At 33.1% G+C, this 24,775-nt stretch overlaps 1 protein-coding gene across 2 annotated transcripts in view; it reads right to left on the reverse strand.

The window, feature by feature from the left end:
• The window catches only part of PPFIA2 (PTPRF interacting protein alpha 2), a 470,795-nt gene that overhangs the window by 1,096 nt on the left and 444,924 nt on the right, over positions 1-24,775 (reverse strand). Inside the window, exons 24-31 of one of the 2 annotated variants that reach the window (XM_068559618.1) lie at positions 24,501-24,563; positions 23,221-23,250; positions 21,431-21,606; positions 17,430-17,527; positions 10,154-10,329; positions 9,203-9,271; positions 2,237-2,396; positions 958-1,049 (exon numbers count right to left, since the gene is read on the reverse strand). In XM_068559618.1, the coding sequence (XP_068415719.1) occupies positions 991-1,049; positions 2,237-2,396; positions 9,203-9,271; positions 10,154-10,329; positions 17,430-17,527; positions 21,431-21,606; positions 23,221-23,250; positions 24,501-24,563 (831 nt within the window). In that variant the 3' untranslated portion in view covers positions 958-990. Of the gene's footprint in view, positions 1-957; positions 1,050-2,236; positions 2,397-9,202; positions 9,272-10,153; positions 10,330-17,429; positions 17,528-21,430; positions 21,625-23,220; positions 23,251-24,500; positions 24,564-24,775 lie in introns of both variants that reach the window. The other variant, XM_068559619.1, reaches the window with a different exon arrangement.

The raw sequence follows: 24,775 nt of genomic DNA on the forward strand, positions 1-24,775 counted from the left end.
ATTGTGTGGAGCTTTTAGTTCAAGGCAATGAATAAACAGCACAAGATAAGCAGTTCCTCTCCCCATCCCTGTGCACACATTTGGTTCTCAATATTGCTCTGAAAAGTGTTTTCCCAAAATTTTAATTCATCGTAAATGGTAGAATATTTTGGTAAAGCACAGTTGTAGATTAAAAAATGTTTATGAGTTCTTGACATTTATTTTCTATGAAAACACAGTTTTACTAAGACTGGTTTTCAATAAAACTCCATTTTCATATGGATTTGGAAGTAGATTCCATCAACTAGTATTTCTCGAAGTACAAATGCCTTATGATTATATAGCATGGTTTTCTGTCCTGTCCGCCATTGTTATAATGTTATTTCACTTTGTTTCTATCTGCTATAAACCCCAGATACTTAAAATTCCTATACGTTTTCAACAAATATTAATCACATTGATGAAAAACAACATACCAGAAGTTCAAATTTTTCAGTTATACTTTTGTTTTTAATGTGAAATCACCTCCAAATCATTCTCCTGATTCTGCCACTATTTGACTCTGGGTACCTACTAGAATACTATTTGCCTATTTCACCTTCCCCTATATAAAATACTCACTTAAAAGTGTGTTATTCTGTAAGTGCCAAACTCTCATCAGTAAAATGCTATACGCGCATCAATATAAAGTGCTACGAAAAAGTAGAAGCCAGTGTAGTAGCAACCCATTGATGTGTAATAAGATAGTGACAGGCCTCCAACAGATGGGCCTTAAACCACAGCAGACAGATGGTGATAGGAAATCCTAGATTAAGAGTTACAATATAAAGAACCTTTCCACTCTCTAGCAATTCAAAGGGGTTATCTCACTTCTGTACTGCTAGGCCACACCAGAGAGTATCGTGTATATTTACTAGTCTATGTAGGTTCCATTTTTTTTGGTGGTTTGTTTTTTGTCAGCCAAGGAAAACTACTCACAGCAAGTCAGTGCTGCCTCCTTTGAGTGGCTGGTCAACATGAGTATGTGCGAACAGTGGAGTTGTCTAACCTCTGCAGTCTTGATGAAGGAACTGCAAATGGAGAAAAGGGCTTTAGAGGGACTTGGATAATTGAGTACAAAATTTCAGATGAGAAAGATTTATTTTCCCTGCATAAAGGGATCTGAACATATTAATAGACCTTCTTTCTCTCAGATAGAAGCCACTCATATTCCTTTTCTCAAGACAAGCTACTAAAGAAAATTTATTCCAATGCGATTCAACTGAGCTTTCAAGTTGTGTATTCCTCCTTAGATGAAATCTGTTAACAAGAACAGTTCCCCTGGGTGCTCCTGTGTTTGAAGCAAAGATTGCTCTTGGAGAATTCAGTATGATGGATTGTCTTCCCCTCCAATACTGAAAAGCTTCTATACTCATTTTAATCATGTTAAATTCCTCATGAATTTTGCTAATGTGTTCCATAATAGTAACAACTTAGAAGAAATATAGATCAAAGATCATGGTTTATACTGAAACTTATTTTAAGGGCCATGATAACTATCACCTTGACAAGAAATAATAATTCTAGGTGATTGTCTCAGTAAAGAGAGTGGGACTTTTTTGTTTAATGCTTCCCAGACAGACATAACTTTGTGACTACAACTTCAAATTTGTCTCTCCTCCAGAATGGCTGTTTTCCTTTGTGAAGTATATAACACAAGTCTAATGTCCACAGAAGGAAATACTAATTGGGAAATTACTGTCGGTTTTGTGTTTGTTTAATTCTCTTCTCATGGTTGTGCTTGTTTATTTAAGGCCTTCTGCCTTGGTCATAGGTGAGAATATCTGATGAGTCTCAGTTTTTAAGATGAAATAGAAAACTTGCAATATTCAAGCATGTAGGGCGACAGTGGAGTTAATTTCCATTTATTAAGGACCTTTAGTCCAAATCCATCCTCTGAACAAATTATTTACTTGGTGAATAGAAGAGTAAAGAAACACAAATCATGCAGATGTTTTTCTTCCTAGATGTGGACATTAGCCAAAATTGTCCTTTTTAGAATATTTTAAATTATTTTTAAAATATGAATAAAGTGCCATGAGTTCATGCATTAGCAGCTTACAAAAGAGTATGGTCTGATGAAAGCAAAGTAAACTTCAAGCAGAGCAAACCAACTTAAGAAAAGAATCAATTCCAGAAAGCTATGCAAGATCAGAGAATGATAGCATTTGCTAAACAAGCTTTTTACTTTATAAGCAGAAATGCAAAACTACTGTACCATCCGTTGTCATTTTCCTTGACTGCCCCGATGTTGTGGTTAACCTAAATCCAGCCGGTAATGTTTCTGAGGACCCAGGCATCATGCTGATTCCGTGTACTTCACGGGGAGGAAACTGCCTTCTCCAGGTCGACCCACGCCTGAAATTCTTGTCATCACTCTGCCGGTACAGAGATACAATTTGATGTAATGAAAACAAGTAAACTAGTCCAGGTGCTTAAAACATGTAACACTGATTATGTACATTCAGTCTGTAAAGTATACATATGGAATATTATACTTTATTTCGAGGGTTATATTGATTCCAAAATGAGAATGCAGGATATGTGAAATAGAAATGTTTTTATTGAAAAGTTCATATGATTCTGAACCTAAAACATATATAAAAGTAAAATCTTTGACAATTTAAAATAAAACCCCAAAGTTTTTCCAAAAAGAATATTGGGTATACTTTGTTGCACTTCATGCCAACTGTTTTTATGGTATGAGATGATATACTTAGTTGAATAAGTATTGGGTAAACACTATTTGGTTCACACACTTGATGAACTATTTCATGAATTTTGCTTTTATGTATACAAGATATATGTTATGGGAAATCTATATTTGATACAACCTGGCTCATATGGGATACTATAATTTATATTCTGTGTAAGAAACTAAATTTGTCATTTGCTAGATTTCAGCTGATACAGAATTAACTTGCAGTTTGTTGAAAACACTATGCAAATGGTCACCTTCCTTTTAATAAATACATGTGCTCATTAGATGCCACTAAAAGCATAATGTAACTCTGGTTGCTGTTTTACAATGTAATTCTTGTTGCTGACTCTATTATATCTTAATTGCATAAAATCTTCCCTGTCTGTGCATACACATTGTACCTGCAGACAAACAATTATTTTCTCTGAATTGGTAAGCAACAATATGTAATTTACCATTTGACTGATTATATTCTTTGTTTCTAAGCTAAGGAAAATATTAATCATTCTACATAGATCTTGTCTTCTTATATCACTAAGTTTTTCATCGAAGGAAGGACTGTCTACTCCCTAAAATTATAGTTAAATATGTGTGGTTGACTCTGCTGGCTCAGATGACTTCATTTGGGCATAGAGAATATAGATAGATATTCATCATTGTTATAAATAAGAAACACTATAAAGTATTCTTCATCATAGACTACTAATTTAAGTAGCATACAAGGTTAATCTGGGAAAAATAAAATCATTTGTGTAATTACATTTATCCATTTTTCTTTTAGAATCCTTATTATTAACATATAAATTTTGCTTAGATTTGATAGCCATTTTACACTTTAAGAGATTTCTGCTACTCTTCTCAGCTGCTGCATTTTACTTTGCCTTAGACCTCCAAATGTTTATAAATGGAAAAAAGAAGCAGAAGTTCACAGTTGTGGCCTCTCTGACTTCTTGAATCTTGGAGAAGTTGCATGAACATAAATTTTCTTCAGTTCTATAAAACATTACATTACATTGTAGGAATGTACAGCTCCTATAATGTGTGAGATAAGGGCTCAAAAATATGCCAGTAAGTTGAGAATTTAAATCATGATTCCTTAACTTCTGCTCTTTCAACATAGTGTTACTGCAGAAAGTTAATGGGAACCATAAGCCACAACATCACAGGAAAAGGTTTACATGAGAGGAGATTGAAAGATATGCTCTCAGCTGACGATATCCTCTGTCTGTAGCAGCACATGAGCACTTCTCAAATCATTTCAGTGGAATCTGAATGTGATCAGCCCCAGAAACAAGTCTATTCTGGCTCCAGCTAAGTTGTTTAGATATTTTTGTTCACACTCAAAAAACAAAACCAAAATCAAACAAAGAAACAAACAAAAAACTGAGACAAAAGCGACTAGAGGGTTTGAATGACAAAATCATGTGCTTTTTTAGTAATAAAAAGAGGCAGCATATTTTAAAGGCAGATAATAACGTTCCATTTAGGCCTTTCACCTTGTTCATTACTTTTAAGAAGCAACACTAGAACCCATATAGACTTGTGTCTCTGACTGGACCTCTACTTCAGGTCAGTCTGCATTTTAGAATCTAACAATATGGCAGATCTTTAATAATTTTTATTAAAATTATTTTTCCAACTTTTAAGTAAGGAGAATAATTGTATTTAAAAGTGTGTATGTGTTTATGCAGACTATCTTTTTGATTCAACAATTAAGAATAAGGATTAAAAGCAGATACAAACTACTATATATAAAATACATAAACAACAAGGCCCTACTGTACAACACAGGAACGTATATTCAATATCCTGTAATAAACCATAATGGACATAAAAAGAAATTGAGTTATTTGTAGTGAGGTGGATGAACCTAGAGTCTGTCATACAGAGTGAAGTAAGTCAGAAAGAGAAAAACAAATACTGTATGCTAACATGTATATATGGAATCTAAAAAAAAAAAAAATGGTCATGAAGAACCTAGGGGCAAGACCGGAATAAAGACGCAGACCTACTAGAGAATGGACTTGAGGATATGGGGAGGGGGAAGGGTAAGCCTGGACAAAGTGAGAGAGTGATATGGACATATATACACTACCAAAGGTAAAATAGATAGCTAGTGGGAAGCAGCCGCATAGCACAGGGAGATCAGCTTGGTGCTTTGTGACCACCTAGAGGGGTGGGATAGGGAGGGTGGGAGGGAGGGAGCTGCAAGAGGGAAGAGATATGGGGATATGTGTGTATGCATAACTGATTCATTTACTTTGTTATAAAGCAGAAACTAACACACCATTGTAAAGCAATTATACTCTAATAAAGATGTTAAAAAAAAGGAAAGACTCATCAAATAGAGGATATCAATAGAGAGACATAAATTATAATATATGATATGTATTATATGTAATATAATATATATACAGAGAGAGAGAATCTAATGGAAATTCTGGAATTGAAAAGTGAAATAACTGAAATTAAAAGTTCACTAGAGAGGTTCAATAGCATCTTTGAGCTGGAAGAATAAAGAATCAGCAAACTTGAAGATACAGCAATTGAGATTATTCAGTCTAAAGAACAGAAAGAAAAAAAGAATGAAGAAAAATGAACAGAGCCTCAGATACCCGTGGAACATCATTGAACACACAGTATACACTTAATGGGAATTCCAGAGGAGGAGAGAATTAGGCAGAAAAACATATTTGAAGAAATAATAGTCCAAAAATTCAAAAATTTGATGAAAAACATTAATTTACACATCCAAAGTCCAAGCAGACATCATAGTAAAACTGCTAAAAGACAGTGAAAATCTTGAACGCAAGAGAGAAATTGATGTATCATACAAGGGAACCACAATAAAATTAACAGCTAATTTTGTATCAGAAACAATGGAGGCCAGAAGGAATGAGATGGCATATTCAAAGTGCTGACAGAAAAAATATCCTGTCAATCAAGAAGTCTTCGTCCAATAAAAGTATCCTTCAACAATGAAGGTGAAATAAAGACACTCCCAGACAAACAGAGAGTGAGAATTTGTTGCTAACAGACCTGCCTTATAAAAAGTACTAAAGGAAGTCCTTCAGGGTAAAAGGAAACGACACCTGACAGTAAATCAAATCCACATGAAGAAATAAAGAGCAAAAGGCAATTATATCGGTAAATACAAAGACACTACAAACATATTTTCTCTTTTATTCTCTTAACTGAGTTAAAAAACAATTGTCCGGTTTATAACATAAAGAGGGAATAGAGTTATGTTGGAGAAAGGAAAGGACACCAGACAGTAACTTGAATCCACAGAAGAAAATGAAAAGAACCAGAAATGATAAATATGTGGTTTAATATAAAAAATTCTATAAATATATTTTTTCTCCTCTTAAATTTTTAAAAAGACATATAAAGCCGTAATTATAACACTATTATTGGATTTATAACACATATGGATGTAATATATGTGACAATAATAGCACAAAGGGTAAGGGAGGGAATTGAGCTATATTGGAGCAAAGTTTTGATAATTTATTAGAATTGAGTTAGTATTAATCTGAAGTATATTGTGATAAATTACATATTATAATCTCTAGAACAAACTGAGACTAGTAACTCAAAAATATAATAAAGAAACCACAAAGGAATTAAAATGTACATTAGAAAAGTATTTAACACAAAAGAAGACAGTAAAGGAAGAACAGAAGCACAACAAAAACAAAAGAAGACATGAAGCATATAGAAAAAAATAAAATTGCAGAGAGAAATCCAACCATATCAATAATTACTCTAAATATAAATAACATTCAGACTAAATGTGAATGACTTAAACATTATCAAAACAGATTAAAAAAACAAGATTCAATTATACACTCCCTACAAGAGACATTTTAGATGCATAGACACAAATAGGTTGAAAGCAAAAGAATGAAAAAATATACACCATGCAAACAGTAACCACAAGTGAGGTAAAGTGTCTATACCAATATTAGATAAAATAGACTTTAAGACCAAGAAATATACTAAAGACAGAGATATTTTATAATGATAAAAGGGTCAATTCATCAAAATGATACAATTATGTGCACCTAACAACAGAGTCCCAAAATACATGAAACAACGCCTGACAGAACTGAAGGGAGAAATAGAGAATTCCACAATAGTAGCTAGAAAGACAACCTACTGAACAGGAGAAAACATTTGCAAATGATATGACTGATAAGCGGTTAATATCCAAAATATATAAATAGCTCATGTAACTCGACAACAAAAAGACAAACAACCCAATTAAAAAATGGGCAGAAGGCGTGAATAGACATTTTTCCAAAGAGGACATTCAGATGGCCAGCAGACATGTGACAAGATGCTCAACATCATTAATCATCAGAGAAATGCAAATTAAAACCATAATGAGATATCACCTCACACCTGTCAGAATGGCTGTCATCAAAAAGAACACAAATAAGAAATGCTGGAGGGGATGTGGCAAAAGGGAACCCTCGTACACTGTTGGTGGGAATGTAAATCGCTGCAGCCATTGTGGAAAACAGTATGGAGGTTTCTCAAAAAACTAAAAGTAGAACTACCACATGACCCAGCAATTCCACTCCTGGGTATATATCCGAAAAAAATGAAAACACGAATTCGAAAAGATACATGCACCCCAATGTTCATAGCAGCATTATTTACAATTGCCAAGATATGGAAGCAACCTAAGTGTTCATCAATAGATGAATGGATAAAAAGGATGTTGCATGTATATATACAATGGATACTACTCAGCCATAAAAAAGAATGAGATTTTGCCATTTGCAGCAACATGGATGGACTCGGAGAGTATTATGCTAAGTGAAATAAGTCAGATAGAGAAAGACAAATACTATATGATATCACTTATATGTGAAATCTAAAAAATAAACTAGTGAATATAACAAAAAAAAGAAACAGATTCACAGATACAGTGAACAAACTAGTGGTTACCAAGTGGGGAGAGGGAAGGGCAGAGGGGTAAAATAGGGTTGGGGCTTAAGAGGTACAAACTATAATGTATAAAATAAGCTACAAGGATATGTTGTACAACACGGGGAATATAGCCAATATTTTATAATAATTATAAACGGAGTATAACCTTTAAAAATTGTGAATCACTATGTTGTACACCATAACTTATATAATACTGTACATCAACTATACTTCAATAAGAAAATTTTAAAATTAAAAAAAATTTTAAGTGGCTAAATGGATAAATAAAAACCAAAAGAAAAATTAAAAAAAACAAAACAAAAAAACCAAACCATAATGGAAAAGAATATGAAAAAGAATATATATGTACATATACACACATATATATACATATATATACATAGAACTGAATCACTTTGCTGTACGCGAGAAACTACCACAACATTGTAAATTAACTATACTTCAATAAAAAATTTTAAAAAAAGAATAAGTATTGAAAAGATTATCAAAGTTATAAAATTAAAATCAGTTAAATATTAACTGTTTTTTAAAAATATTAATCATTATCCTGATTGGACAGGAGTATGAATTTACAGGAAGTTAGCTGAGGTCAAGACTGTAGAGCTTATCTGTCTAACCTCCTCTGAAAAGGACAGCTTGGGTTTTATAAAACCAAGATCACCTGCCCTGCCCATTTGAAGGTGGAATTATTGTCTCATTTTAGGAACTGCTGTGTTCATTCACAAAACTATTTTAATCAGCTTTTATTTACAGCCAAGAAACACCTGCATTTTGCAACACAGAATTATGCATCACTGTATTTTCCACTTCATACTCAGGTTTCCTCCCCATTTTTTCCAGAAAGATCCTTGAAAAACTCAGAAGGAATATTAAAATCCACAGTTTATCAATGCACAGAGTGTGCTAACGTCCCTTGTATTCCTTCATCTTGGGAGACTACTTACATGTTTACTATTTTCCAAATCATTTAAACATGCATATACTATGTGTAGAGATTCTTACACTCAATATAACCTTCAATTCCTATGACTGTTAAAATGTTACTCATATATTTTTAAGGAAAACACAATATTGATATCTAAAATAATCAAAAGCTTCCCATTTATTGAAAGCAAGTTTTCTCTTCCTTTTAATATCCTAAAGTTTCCTGTGAAGATATACTGATATTTAAGAAATAAGCACATCCCTTATTAAAGAGCTGAATTTATTAGGACTAGTGTTATCATTACTTACAATTTAAAAAATTTTTGCTCAACATTATTTTGCTGTCATAGCTCATGAAAAATGTCTGAATTTGAATTACTTCTTAGTGTTTCTAACTGCTGATATGATAATATCTATGAATTCATAAAGTTCTTTCCCAAATCAAATTAGTAAAATTAAATATTTAAGAATAATAGTGGGGAAAATTCTAGATTCTATCCATAGAACAAGCATCTGATTAATTTTGAGCACTAGTCCTTGAAAGCCATTTTACTTGTACTGTCCCAGGTCCCTTTTGAATGACAGACAAAGACTTACTTCATCCAGTCGCCGTTCAGTTCCCAGAGCCAGGAGGTTATTGTATTCCCTTTCGAGAATCTGCCTTGCCTGTTGAGATCAGATTACAGTTAACATCATTGAAGTCACCTTTTATTTGAAAAATCATAACGATTATATTTACCTGAGAAAACATTCCAATACCCTGTTTTATTTACAGGGGTCTTATTTTTTTCATCCTCTATATTTATAAGCCATTGTAAATTTTAACTATAAACACAAGGAAGGGCAATTTTCTTTAGTCTGTGGACAGTAGAGACAGCCTCACATAAACGTCTGAGGTCAAAGGGTTTGACCTCACTTTGTTACTTTATTCCAATTGAATATTTTATGTAAACTTTGAAATATATAAAAATGGAATAAAAAGTAAAGTTAGACTGCCACATTTTTATCAAGTCTATGCAGGTAGTTCTCAAACCTGGCCAATCATCATAATTTGGGGAAACTTTAAATGATTAGGGTTCCTGTGCCCTATCTCTTGATATCTGATTTCTTAGGCTTGTGATGTAGATTGCACGTTTTATTTTAAGTTTTTAAGGAACTCCAGCAATTCAAATAATTATCCAGACTTGGGAATCAATGGCACACCCAGAGCTGAGTGTCTGTATAATTCAGACATGTAAATAGAAATGACTGCCCCTCAGAGAGAGGCAGAGACTAAAGGCCATCTGTCAGGGATATGGTTTGGGGGAATCTGGCATTCAGGTGGGAGGTTGGACCACATAACTTCTAAATCCCTTTCTACTTAATTTTATGATTTTGTTTTGGCTAGAAATCCAGTAGCTTGAAATTAAAGTCCCAGTGACATATATCAAAGGTTGAACTAACTCCCATTAGAAATCATGAATACACAGCCAACTTTTTTTTCCTAAAAGTTTACTTTGTCCTTACATAAACCAGGGCATAGTGCAACTACAGCACAAAGGGGCTTGCCTGGGTATTCTGTGTTGGAATCTGTAGTAATAAAGCTAAGCTGCTGTAGTCAAAGTTCTCATCCAGGGCTATAAGTGAGCCATGCACACCACTTTCAAGAATATTATTTGCATATTCTCGAAGTCCAATTGCTTGTATCCAGCGAATAACTCGATCATTGCTCCACACCAACACATCTAGAAAAAGAGGTGCATCATTTTAGGCTGCAGTATTTTGCATAGTAAATAAAAACTGCTAGCTGAAATGAGCCACAGGCGTCTGGCCAAGTCAGCATTTATGCTGGCTTCTTTATCCACTCCCTAGTGCAGCTGGCTCCTTGTGTTACAGGTATTTACCATTCTAATAACTAACCCTTTCTACTTCTGGCCCAGAAAAAAATTTGTGATTTTAAGAGTGTTTGTTATCACTGAAATGAGAGCATTTCCATCACATGGAACATAATGTCTCAAAGGGTTTCTTGTTTTCATTCTGGAGCTCTAGGAGTCTGTCTGAAGTTCAATGCTTTTACCACCAGATGGGGACATTTCTTATTTGTGTCCATATACAGCTCTTCAGTCAAGAGAGCAAGATGACAATCTACTACGGTTCTTCATCAGAGTATCTTTAAACTACTACCTGACTATTGTGTGTAGGCTAGAAGAAACTTTTTTTTTTCCATCTGAAGCAATAAGTCAGAGAACAGAATAGTAAGAGAACAGGCACTCAATAGTTTGATACTTACCCTACTATTTTGTCAATCCATTATTTCTCAATCACATACTAATCCAAAAATCAACCACTCTCAAGTCATAAGTTGTTTTTCCTTTTAGGTTGAAACGCAATATTTTACTAAGGTACAAAACACTTTGAATTTTATTTTCTAAAACTAAAACCTTTAGAGAAAAATGTCATATATACCTTTTTAGACGAAAACATATCAAAGTTTATTTTATCCTTTTTCCATTCCTTCTCATTATGAGTTGACATAATACTACATAATAGCCAGCAAAACAGTCAGAAGGACCAGAATGTTCCATTGAAAAGAAAGAATTTTGAGGAACTTAAGGGGAAATAAGAAAAGAATTAAAACTTTTTTTCTAATCCTTGAGGTTCCTCAAGGCCTGGCAGCTTTGGCACCTCTAAATTACAATCCTTAAGGGGAAATGAGAAAAGAATTAAAACTTTTTTTCTAAAAAAAGAATTAAAACATTTTTTCATTTCTAGAAAGGGAAATGAAACCCATAATTTACTAGTACAAAGTTTTCCTATTAATTTTTTTTTTCTTTCAGAATGAAATTTATACCTTACCTGGAAAAAGTATAAAGAATACTTTGGGAACTATTCAACTTCAACTGTTCATTTCCCCAATTTAAATTACCTGCAAAAATCTTATTAGTATTTTCTTCTTTGTGTGTGTGTGTGGGGGGGGGGAGAGTATTTATATATTAAGTTCCTCAAAAGCATTACTAATTGTCCTAATGCATTAATTTATAACCAATTTAGATTTTCTTGTGTATAACATTAAAGCAATAAAGTGATACTTCAGCACCACAGAGGTCCCCGCATGTCCTTTCTCAGTTATTATCCTCACCCCAACAATAACCAATATTCTGACTATGCTCACCCCAGATTAATTTTGCCTGATTTTTTAGTTTTTTATAAATGGAGTTGTACAATATGTATCTTCACTCAATATAGGGTTCACTCATGCTATGGCAAATAGCAGTAGCTTGTTTATTTAGTATTCCATTGTATGATTATGTCACAATTTATCCCTTCTACTGTTGATGGAAATTTGGGTGGATTCTACTGTGGGTTATTAAGAATAGTGCTGCTTTGAACATTCTTATTTATGTATTTTTCTGTTGGCCGTATATATACATATTGCTGTTGAGTAAATAGCAAGGAACAGAATTGGTGAGTCATGTTTTATACATACATTTAATGTTAGCAGATATTGCTAAATACCACTCTCACAATTTAAAACCCCCAGTAGCAGTGCATGAAAATCTGCATCTTTACCAATATTTTGTATTTTTCACTTGTTTGGGTTTTTTTTTTTTTTTTTAATTTGCTTGTTTTTAGCCATTATGGTAACATTATGTTGTTATGCATTGAATTGCCGCCTCCCCACAAATTCATATGTTGAAGTCCTAATCCCCAGTACCTCAGAAAGTAACCTTATTTGGAGATATAGTCTTTACAGAAGTAATCGAGTTAAAATGAGCGTATTAGGCTGAGTCCTAATTCAGTATGACTGGTTTTCTTCTTAAAAGCGGAAATTTGGAAATAAGATATGCACACAGGGAGAACACCATATGAAGATGAAGGCAGAGATCAAGGTGATGCTTCTATAAATTGAAGAACGCCATCATTGCCAGTAAACCACCAGAAGGTGAGGGAGAGGCATGGAACTGATTGTTCCTCACAGCCCTCAGAAGGAACCAACCCTGCTGATACTTTAATCTAGCCTCCAGAACTGTGAGATACTACATTTCTGTTGTTTAAACCTCCCAATGTGTGTTACTCTATTACAACAGCCCTAGCAAACTATCCCTTTGTATGTTATCTTAGTTTTGATCTGTAACTCCCTGATACCTGCTTGTTAAGCAATTTTGTATCTATTTACTGGCCATTTGGAAATCCTTTTTTATGAAGCGCCTATGTATCTTCTTCTCATTTTTTAAACATATATCCTTTTCTTGTTCATTTGTAAGAGTTCTATAGATATTCTAGATATGAGTCTTTTGTAGACGTGTATTGCAAATAGCTTTTCCAACTCTGAAACTGTCTTTCACTCTCCTAATTCTTTCAGTGACCCTAAGTGCTTAATTGTAATGAATTTCAGTTTATCTACCTTCCTTTAGGGTTAATGATTTTTGTGTCATGTATAAGAAATATTTGCCTATTTCTAGAGAATATGAAGATATTTCTCTATGTTCATATTCCCTTTTCTCCTTGGATTTTCTGGTGATGTTTTCTCTCAGATTTTATTTATCTGAAATATATTAATTCTATCTTTAATATTGATTCAGTTATAGAGTTTTAGGTGAGATGTTGGTTTCAATCAGCATTTTAAGGATGTCATTCCGTTTTCATCTGGTTGTTATTTCAGTTGTGGAGTCAGATAGCTCAAGTGTTGCTCCTTTGAAAGTAATGTGGAGTCTTCTCTGGAAGGTTCTAAATTTTTGTTGTCGTTGTTGTTTGTTTGTTTTATTTTGTTTTGTCTTATTCTGGTCATGGTTTTTAGCAGCTTTACCGTGCCCAGATGTGTTCTCCCAGCCTTTTTCTTTTTAATCTTGCTTGGCATTCATAAAGTGTCTTGAATCTGTGGCTTGTTGTTCCCATTCATTAAAAAAAAAATATCCACCAGTATCTTTTCAACTATTGCTTCTTCCTCATTCTCTCTTACCTCTCTTTCAGGGATTCCAATTACACCTATACTAGACTCCTCCCTGTGTCCAGTGTCTCTAATGATCTGTTTTGTATCACTCATCCTTTTATTTCTTTTCACGTTTCAGGCCAGATATTTTCAACTGATCTTTTATTTCATTATTAGTTCCAGTTTAAACTTTCTGCTTCTTAAAATTTCCATTTAATCATTTCTTAACATATTGATTCTAGCTATTTATTAAAAATTTTCCATTTTGTCACCTATTTTCTTAACGCATTAATCACAATTGTTTTAAAGTCCATGTCTGAAAAAAAATCATCCAGGGTCACTTGTGGATATATTTCTATTTTCTGTTTTATTCCTTTTGGTTTTCCTCATTTGGCCCCATTATTTGACATGTTTTATATATATATACATATATATGTATATATATGTGTGTGTGTGTATGTATATATGTGTATATATATATGTGTGTATGTGTGTGTGTGTGTGTATATATATATATATATATATAAAATCCCTGACTTTATGACTGAAAAATGCCTCAAGAGGAACTTTGCATAAAGTGTCAGGCTTACTTATTTCCTGTTTCTCCAGGTTCTTGGTTCCTCAAGGCCTGGCAGCTTTGGCACCTCTAAATTACAATGTTCCCTCCCCTGTTCTGTAAGACAGGGAAAAGCAGCAGAGAATGACAGGCTTACCTCTCAACACATTTCTCTTTTTCTCAAGATCATGGCCTCTCAAGTCTTGGGTGTCTTAGTTGCTTTCTGCTGCCTTCAAACAGCTGTTTATTGATTGATCTAGTTTTTCTACTTGTTCTTGGTTGAAGATTGATCTGATTTAATGTATTCCATTATAGTCAGAAGTGGAAATTCCTCAGATTAATTTGTACTCTTTTCGTCTCTACCAATCCATGGTGGTGGTAAAGCATTTGCATATGAATCTGGAAGGTATATATACCTCACGTACCTCTACTTAACTCCTATTGTGGCTTGAACAATCTTATTTCAAAAGAAAGGCCCTAAGTCTCTCTTTGGATTTGGTTTAATGAGAAACATGTGAGGAAAGACTCAAAATGCCCACTTTCCACAATCGCATTACTATATCCTGCTCCAGCCAAAGAATGAATTTCTTCAGGAAGTAGGATGTTTATTGTCTCCCTCAGAGTTTCAGCTCTTTCTTTCCCCATGTCTTCAGCAAAGCAAAGGACTTAGGTAATAATCCTTACTATCTATGGAAATTTTATATTATATATATATTCACTGGGTCTCCCTGGTCAGTCCTAAAGTATATGTTTTCCTCTGAGCGTTCATTAGTTTTTCCATTGAGGCATTAGACCTCAGAAAACAGGATGTCAGTTGGTTGGTATTATATTTTGGTTACATTAGTCAGCTGCTGTTGATAGCAACTGATTAGTTCTACCTACTGGTTATACCACACTTGCACTTCAAAAGTTGGGTAGGTATGTATGGTTGGCAGTAACAGTTCTCCAATTATTTTTACTAAATGCAACATTTAAAAAACTAATGGGACAATAGTTCAACAAAAATGTCGAGTTTTCTTTACACTAAATGGATTTGTAAATAGGAAGTATTTGTTCTTTTCTGGAGCTGGATTTATATTTTGATAGTTATGACATATTTTGTAGTTACCATATTTCTGTAAATATACGTCTACCAAAAATTCCATTGCCATAGCTGTAGTTATTCATGAAATAATAAATATAAAATAATCCATTTATTTACAGGGTGAAGGTAAATAAGACACTAATACCAAATTCTCTTCTTCAGAACAACACAGTTTTGTTTTTTTTTTCATTTTGTAAATCAGATCCCTTTCTATAAATCTGTTTCCAAGCAAAATTTATGCTCTGACTTTAAAGCTTTGTAAGGATCCTCTTGACCTAAACAATAAATGTCTAGAGATCAGTGTTGACTGTTTCCTAGCAACAAATTAAATGCTTATAGATTCTTGATATTCACATGGTCTCGTCACTGCAGAAAGCTGTTCATTAAGGTCAAGGTTAATTAACACTTCAGATAATAACAGAGACCCCTAGTCACAGTCAAGAGTTATTCCTGTAAATGTCATCAGATCAGTTATAGGAAACGGGCTATATATGATCTCACTCACAGCTACATCACACATGGAGTTGCCTGTGTATAATCATAGTGAATCCTGGCAGTTTTTCTCAGAGCTACACTCTAACTAGCAATTGCCAAATACTAATATAATATTTCATGTAGTGCCAAATCATCTGTCTATATAAGAAGCATTTCATGTGATGAGACCAAGCATAATAAAATCTAATTGGAAAAAATACTTCAAAAAAGAAAACCAGAAATGGGTATCCCATGGGTAAAATCTATTTGTGTGCTAAAACATCTTCTGTTAGGTCAAGCACAGACTTCCTTTTGGTGTCTTTCTTTGGCCAATTAGTTCCCAAATTTCAAATCAACTGAACAGCAGCGCTCTAAAAACAACTTGCAATTTCCTGGGTCCCCAAAATAAAGTGAAATCAAATAACCCAATTTTGATAATGGAAGAACACTTTCTTGCTCCTAGGTAATGAGTCAAATGAAGTGTTACAAGAAATCCATTGTGCGTCTGTCTACTCTCCAATGAACCATATATAGAAAAATATTTTTAATCAATCACCTTCACAGGCATTCAAACCCATTCCACTCTAACTAATGTACTATCCAAGAACTGCCAAAGATAAAAGTGATTTCTGACAATATTTATCACAAATGAAAATTACAGAAGTCTAAGATAGGTGATCTGAAAGAATAAAACAGTGCTAAACTTTAATATGGGAAGGAAGGGTAACATGTAATATATACTATTTTCATGTCTTAGGTAAGCCCTAAAGGCAGTGAGGATTACAATAAACAGACTCGTGCCTAACTTTGAACAATTAATGTACAAACACTTATTGAATTTGATGAAATGCTTCCATATATCAACTCCTGGTAATGGTAAACAGAAATATAAGGAGTTTATTTTGCTTCTACTTAAAATTTTCTTCCAAAAATTTGAGGCTTTTTTCCATTAAAAAGTATAAATAGACATAAAAAGGCTTATGATTTTTGCCCAAAAAAGTCCCATAGATATTTATATCTTATACCTAATCATTAAATTTTCCTTCAACAACAACAGTAATAAAAATAAAGTGGTCTCTAACAAGTATGAAGTCTAACATGTTGTTCTTTTTAAACAATTATTTCCCCTGTATATTAAGGTACTGCTTAACATTTAAAGGGTTAATTACTAAATACAGTACTTTTCTGATAAGTCTGTTATAGGAAGTGTCTTATTGGTTTGTACAAACAATAGTTGCAGCAGTTAGTAATGTTTCTAAAATCATTCCTAGCTAAAATTATTAGTGGACTAGTCTCATTTATAGGGGAAAATTCCCTCTGTAACTTCTATATAAAAATCCCTGTATAATTTCAACAACTATATTACAAAAATAAAATATCTGGTCACTGAAATAAAATTCAAATGATGCAAACAAGGGATAAACTGCTGTAAATAAATTATATACCATGTTTCTCTGAATCATAATGAGAATGTTCCATTAAAAGTCTGACAAAACTATCTATGTGAAGGCATCTTTAGCATAAACAGAATATATAAGTAATAGGTTCAGAGGAATAAATCTCAATTCAGAAAATCAAGAATATTCCCCAAATGGGATATCTATCTTATAAAGTGATGATATCCTTTTCTGAGTTTTAATCAGAAAAGTAATGAAAAAGAAATAATGATGACACTCTTCTAGCTGAATACTTACGTTACTTAATGACAATTGTAATGCATACAGCATTTTAGGTTCATAAAAGTGAAAGCTAAAAATCCCAGAAAAAAAAAGGCATTTGATATGAAAGAACGACATATTACCTTTTATTTCATGTTGGCTTGCTTCTCGTCTTCTTTCTAGTTCTTTTCGGTCATAATTCAACCTTTTTAAGCACATAATTCCATATTGTAAACTTGTTCTGTTATTTTTTTTTTTAAAGGAGAAAACACATTTAGTTTACTCAGTAGATGATTAGGCGTAGTCAACACTATGCACTACTTCTTCAGGCAACAGGTTAATAAATTCCATTTGTAATTAAATCCTTTAGAATTGGAGGGAATTAACATTATAGTTATTCTAAGCACTCAGTGTTTCTAAAGAGTAAAAAAAAAGTATTTTCGAAATAAAATAACCATAGTCTTAAAAATAATCTTGGATTACGTTGTTCATCCACATGTCTTTGTTTTCCATTAGGCTATTTCAACATTGTTTGAAGACAAATGAACATTTTACTCCTTTGAAAAGAGTCACTATTATGGAGACAAGAAGGAAGTTATAAGAAAGGGATACTCTTCTTTTTAGCTGATGAGAAAAATAATATAAAAACATGAATGAGGGGCTTCCCTGGTGGCACAGTGGTTAAGAATGACATGGGTTTGAGTCCTGGTCTGGGAAGATCCCACGTGCCGCGGAACAACTAAGCCCATGCACCACAACTACTGAGCCTGAGCTCTAGAGCCTACAAGCCCCAACTACTGAGCCCACGTGCCACAACTACTGAAGCCTGCACACCTAGAGCCCGTGCTCTGCAATGAGAGAAGCCACCACAATAAGAAGCCCGCACACTGCAACAAAGAGTAGCCCCCGCTCGCCACAACTAGAGAAAGCCTGAGCACAGCAACAAAGACACAACGCAGCCAAAAATAATAAATAAATAAATAAATACATAAATTTATAAATAAATAATAAAAATATGAATGAGTTAAGTGATCACATACAGAACCAAATACTAAAATGAATCGCCACCAACTCTAAGTGATACAGAAATATGTGAAAGGAACAAGTCAGCAGATATTGAAACTCTATATGGAAAGGATATTGTGGAAGAGCAGAAAACTGACTGATCCTTAAAGGATCAGGCAGGCAGAGGGAGGGTTAGTAAAGGATATGGAGCACCATGAACACAGGATTGCTGATGAAATGTTAAATGTGTGGTGATAGCTCCTCTGTCCAGAGTGAAGATCTATGCCAGGAAGTTAGGAGGAGTAAGATTTTATACGGAGAATGGGGTTACATTAAGGAAAGTTTGCGTTCAGAGTAAGTGTAGAACACATCAAGGTGATAAAAATTATTGGACAATTCTCACAGGAGGATAAAAATGACAATAAAAGGTTTTGGTTTTAGAGAGAATAATCTGGTAGTAACACAGGAGTTGGGGAAAATAGGTAATTCTAGGGGACAGGGAAATTAGTTGAGGAAGAAATGCTGTCAAAATAAGGGTCACACTAAGGACAAAGAAAAGCATGAAAAGAAAATCTAGAAACCAGAGATGTTCAGAGAGAAGAAAGAAGACTTACTGATATTATATATAAAGGATGTGGAAGAGTATAATAGGTAAAAAGAACCTCTAGGCCTCAAGAATAAAGAGCACTGAATATTAGTGATTTCTTAAATGTTTAGAATTATAGACAAATTTAGACATACACATTGGCCAGGCTACTCTTAAGTGCTGGATGCATTTCTAAGCCCTGCATTTTAATAAGAACAATGCTGAGTTCAAATATTTCAGAATCAGAGGAAAATGGAAAGAAATCTGCATTAATTGCTGTTATGGGATAAACTGTGTTTCCCCAAATTCTTACAATGAAGCCCTAACGCCCAATACTTCAGAATGTGACTGTGATTGGAGACTGGGTCTTAAAAGAGGTAATTAAGTTAAAATCAGATCATCAGGGTATGCCTTAATCCAGTATGACTTGTGTCCTTAAAAGAGGAAATTTGGACACACAGAGAAACCTGGGAAGTAAACACACACACAGGAAAGACGATGTGAGGACACAGTGAGAAGGCAGCTATCTGCAAGCCAAGGAGAAGAAACCAATAATGCTGACACCTTGATCTTTGTTTTCTAGATTCCAGAACTTTGAGAAAATAAATTTCTGTTGTTTAAGCCACCCATCTATGTTATTTTGTCATGCTAGCCCAAGCAAACTAATTCAGTGGAATACCAGATAATACTGATGTAAAAACCATCATAGACATTAGCCAGCTTGAGGTTAAACCACTGGGTCTTGCCTAACTTCTGCCAAGTTTTTGTATGTAATGTAAAATTGTGCTATAAAAAGGATATATGTTGTTACAACAATGTCTTGTCAGATGGAAAACTGGGCTGTAAAGACAATGGGATGCCATATGCAGTAAAGTATTACTTGCTTTAAGTCAGAGCTAAGCATAGCATAAAGATGAAGCTTGTGTATTTCCCAGAACAAACAAGAACGCTGCCATTTGAGTAATTTTTATTTTTTAAAAAAGAAAACTTGATCTCTGGATGAATCATTTCTACTATAATAATAAAGCAATTAAAAGTTGACCCAGTGAAGAATAGAAAACAGGCACAAGTGTGTCATCAAAAATTCTAATATTTAAAAGTCTATTGCAACCACACAAAATTTGAGGCCCTAAATGTTCAGTGACAGGGAACTCACTACCTCACAATGTGTGTACTATAGAGCAATTGAGAGTGATACAAAGTTGTATTTTCTGTTAAACATAAATCACTCACCCTATTATCTATACCTATTTGTACTAGAAAAGCACATGTTCAAGACAGCAAATATTACTCTATCACATAATATTAAAACATAAGAAAACTTATCTAAAGTCCTCCCTTATCCAAGCTAAATTTCTTTAATTCCTTCCTTTCCCCCAGATTTTTACCACTTTATCAATAACAATTTAATGTCCATAAATTAATAAAATTTCTTATTGTTATCTCACCGCATGGTAGGACTTTTATTGTGCCTGCCAATAAACACAGTCTAAATATGCCCTGTCAAGCCATTAACCAGAACTGAGATTTTTGTGTCAACTATAAATCACATATCTTTTTCACTTGAACTGCTTTTAAATCATGAATTCCGCATCCAGCATCTTAATGGTTTTTAAAAACAATGTTATATTTATCTCTACTAAATTTAATCCAACAGTGTAAACAACTGTGTTAAGATTCAAAACATTTTGATAAATTTGACTGAAGAATCTCAATTATTATCTCTTTATCCTAACTTTAGTCATTAACATATATGATTTTTATACCATTTTAATTTCCATCACTAATTAAATGTTGGACAGGATGTGAACAAGTAGTTTCCCAAATTGTCTAGATTTATATTTATTAATTTATTATAATAACTAACTGTATATAAAATAATCATAATACAACTGACAATTTTGCAGATAACCTACAAAGAGATCAGGCTACAACATAACATTTATGACATGGTATTATAACAACCCTTTTTTTACTCCCTAGATGATAAGCAACTTGAAAAACTAATTTTCATTTGCCTTTCATTTATCTGTGCTCTTACCAATGTCTCACAACCCATTCAGTATTTGTTTTCCTGAAAATTAATGTACAAATAAGCAAAAGCACTAAAAGGTTTACACAAAAACAAAAATGTTCTTCAGAAGAGAATTCCTTCTCAAAATTTTTTCTAGTATATGCCTAAGTTATATAATTTATAACTCCATATATAGTCGAGACTGATGATTTTATTCTTAATAAATAATTTTCTAATATTAAAACATATATAGATACAAATCACAAACATGAAATTTCCTACAGATACAGGGGAAAAAAAGATCTATGCTGTATGAGAATTTTGTACTGTCCAGTTCCATAAACTTTGGGCATGTAATATGCACCCAGCTCTACATTAGATAGTCCCCGCAATTTGTTGTATAAAGATACGTTGCCAAGTAGATGTACACAGATGTTTCGAAGAGCACATATTATATATTTCTTAAATATCTCCTTATGTTCTAGTAATATATACAATTATTTATTTTTCTCTTTAATTACTTTTTGGAAAAAACGTACCGATGGAAACTATCCACCATTTTTAAATGGACACGGAGATCTTTTTTTGTTAGGTGATCTAACATTCTTGCATCTACCAAGCATTCCATAAAATAACTTCTGTATTGAGGTAACCCCAGGCTGGGAAGCCATTCGTTTCCAATCCACTCGTGGTTCATATCTCCATATGCCAGGGTCTGTAGAAAAACCGGACACTAGAATTGTTTTATAGCAGTCAAGTTTCTTAGCCAATAAAATGGGATGGTAATTGGAGGGTATGGGATATCATTATATATTATATATATATATAAATATATATATTATATATTTAATTCCTATGATATATTGAAACAAAGTGGAAATAATATTTAGCCTCTAAATATTTGATTTATTTTGGTACAAAGTAGAACTCTGGGTACATGTATCAAAGTCCTTGCCTAAAGAGAATGATTATGTTCACTTTGTTTGCTCAAAAGGAATTACATTTTATACAAATATGCATTTTAATTCAAAATCTAAAATGAATGATATAATACAAATGCTGAGCTTAAAGATCCTTTCTTTGTATTGATAGATTTATTTAATTTAACTTATTTTATTTTTATCTGTTAGCCAATATGCCACCATTTCCTTCTCTTCAATGCTACTATTACCATTGCCATGGTGTAATGGCAAATCTTGATGTGAAAACAGAAACCTCAGTAAATGAATAGAGAAAGGAGCCACAAGGCTAGAGAGATAGAATGCTGAAGCTTTATGTGGCCATTGTTGTTACCTAGTGAAGCATGCAGCCAGTATTCTATAAAAATTGATGCAATCAGTCTTTCGTAGATATCAATCAATACAGACTCTGTACTTACAGAAGCAGAGCATGATCAAAATGTAAGACAATTTAATTCTTTAATATAACAATATGAACTGATCTTACCACTGTTCTTAAAAGCCAAAATGAAAACCAAAATCAACCATCATCTCTAAAGCAATTTTTAAAAAGAACTATTAATCTCTATTAATTTGACAATGTCTTCTATTTAGTTCCTTATCAAACAACAAATTCACAATTATAACATGTATTTCTAATGAAAATCTAGGTGTTCCCTTTATTTCGTGTGTTCTTAAAAAATGAAATTCTCACTAAAGTAAAACCCTAATGCAACCCCAATTTACTAAATGTTTAAATGTAGGTCCTAGTAATAACTACAAAAATTTTTCTTACAGTCAAAGTTTGAATCACATTACCTATAACACACATTAATTCTTTTAGTAATAAACATGTGGAAATGTTGAAAAAGGAACAGCTTCCTTGCAAGCATATATGTTTGTTCAAAGTACAGATGCTTGGCTCATATGCCATCTCAATAAATGGGAGAGACTTCTGACGTGTAGTCACAAGGCTAACACATGTCCCTCCAACACCATTTCTCACACACTTTCCATTATACTTTAAAGCATAGGTGATTCCAAATAAGCTTTTTGAAATCTCCCCTCTCCGCTTACATCCAACATAAATGATTGCTGATTAAATATATTCAGGGGTGATTTCCAAGAAATTTAAGTTACACTTCATTCTTTTAAAGGGGAAATGAAATTTTCCTTTCAAAAAAGGCCAGGTATAAAATGATGATCATCTTCTTTGCAAAATATGGTGATTTTAAAAGACCTATATAGTAGTAAACATAATAAAGTCAAATACATGATTAGCCTAATCTTAAGCTAAGTGAAGACTTATAATATTATGACATACAATTTTCTTACTTTATATCCTCATAGCCTACTAAATGATATTGTTTTAAAGCATATGAATTTCCTACCTGGGCCCAGCTTCCTTCCTCAGATTCTTTCTGTGTTAGCAGCAGGAAATGATTAATAAAGCAGATAAAGATAAATTAATCTCAAATTAATACAGTAAATTTTTTCTAGTAGAAGCAAAATTGCTTTGTATTAAAAATGTTAATTAAGACACAGACAAATAAATACACAGATCCTTATTCAGATCCACAGTAATCAATAGAGCCGTTCAAGGGCAACTACAAAGGCACCTACACAGTTTCTAATTTATTCTGATTAAATGCACACACATACAACATATGGAATTTTCATGATACATTTGATCTGGTCATTCCAAACCTTTTTTAATTCTTAAAAGTGTGGGATTTTACAAATGTAATAAGTTATGACAAAAATTTCTGATTATATACATACAAATATACAATACACAAATGTGTATACATACATATGATGGATAAATCTTATATAAAGTAAATTAATGGAGTGGACAAAGTAACTGCATCCTTCTAACAAAACTTTGTGGTAATCAAATGGATTTCAGCAAGAACTAACAACAAACAAAACTAAACAAGAAAAGACCAAGCACAACAAACTAAAAGTGTAATTAGTACACAACATTGGCATTTTTATTCATCATAAACTGGATAATCAATTTTTCAAAGAGGAATAAAATTAAAAGGACATTAAATTAAAAATAAGTTGCTCATAATAAAATGCATGGCATGCCCAACTTTGTTACTTTAAATAAGAAATGACTATATGCAATATATTTTTAAAAGCTGACAATTACAATGAGTCACGATGAATTTTTTAAGTCTGTGCTTTTAGTACTAAATGAACACTTTGCATGCGGGTGGGAGGAGGAAGCTCTGTATTTGAGATGGTAAAGTACAAGAAACTAAATAATTATATTTAAAATGAGTATTCAATCTACACATTCTATTACAAATTTAATTGGGTTTGGTAACATGCATTACCTGTGAATATGTTCAATTTTAACTGATATTTGTTATCAAAACTTTCCAATGTTGCAAAATGGATAAATAAGTGTCATTAAATTCTTGATTATTGTTTGCATGTTACAAACTCTTATATTAACCACATTATGCCAATCTAGTACAGCTTCATTTAAAAATGTCTAGGGTCAGTGAAATAAAACCATAATGAAAAATGTTAGTTATCATTGCATATTACTATGTAAACATACCCCATTACTCTGATCTATCATAAACAAAATAGCTTTTCCATCCAAATAGCAGCAAAATAACTTTTCTTCATGTTCAACAAAGCTGTAAAGACTAACCGTTTTTGCTGGAGCTGCAAGATTTTCCATTTCTTCATGGGTCACCCAAACGTTGCCTGAAGGCTAGTGAGGAGGCCCAGAGGGAAGCAGTGGGATCCATGGGAGGGAAGCAGTGGTAAAGAAGAAACGCAGCACCACTGTAAGTTAATGGTACCACAGTAACACGACCATGCTCTTGCTGCTATAGCATGCACAAGAGACAGCATTGCTAGTTTCTCATAGCTGCCTTTTTCTTCTACTTCAAAAGATTAAATAGAAGGAGGCATGCTGTGAAG

The sequence above is a fragment of the Eschrichtius robustus genome, chromosome 13, assembly GCF_028021215.1.
Source record: "Eschrichtius robustus isolate mEscRob2 chromosome 13, mEscRob2.pri, whole genome shotgun sequence".
NCBI classification, from domain to species: Eukaryota; Metazoa; Chordata; class Mammalia; order Artiodactyla; family Eschrichtiidae; genus Eschrichtius; species Eschrichtius robustus.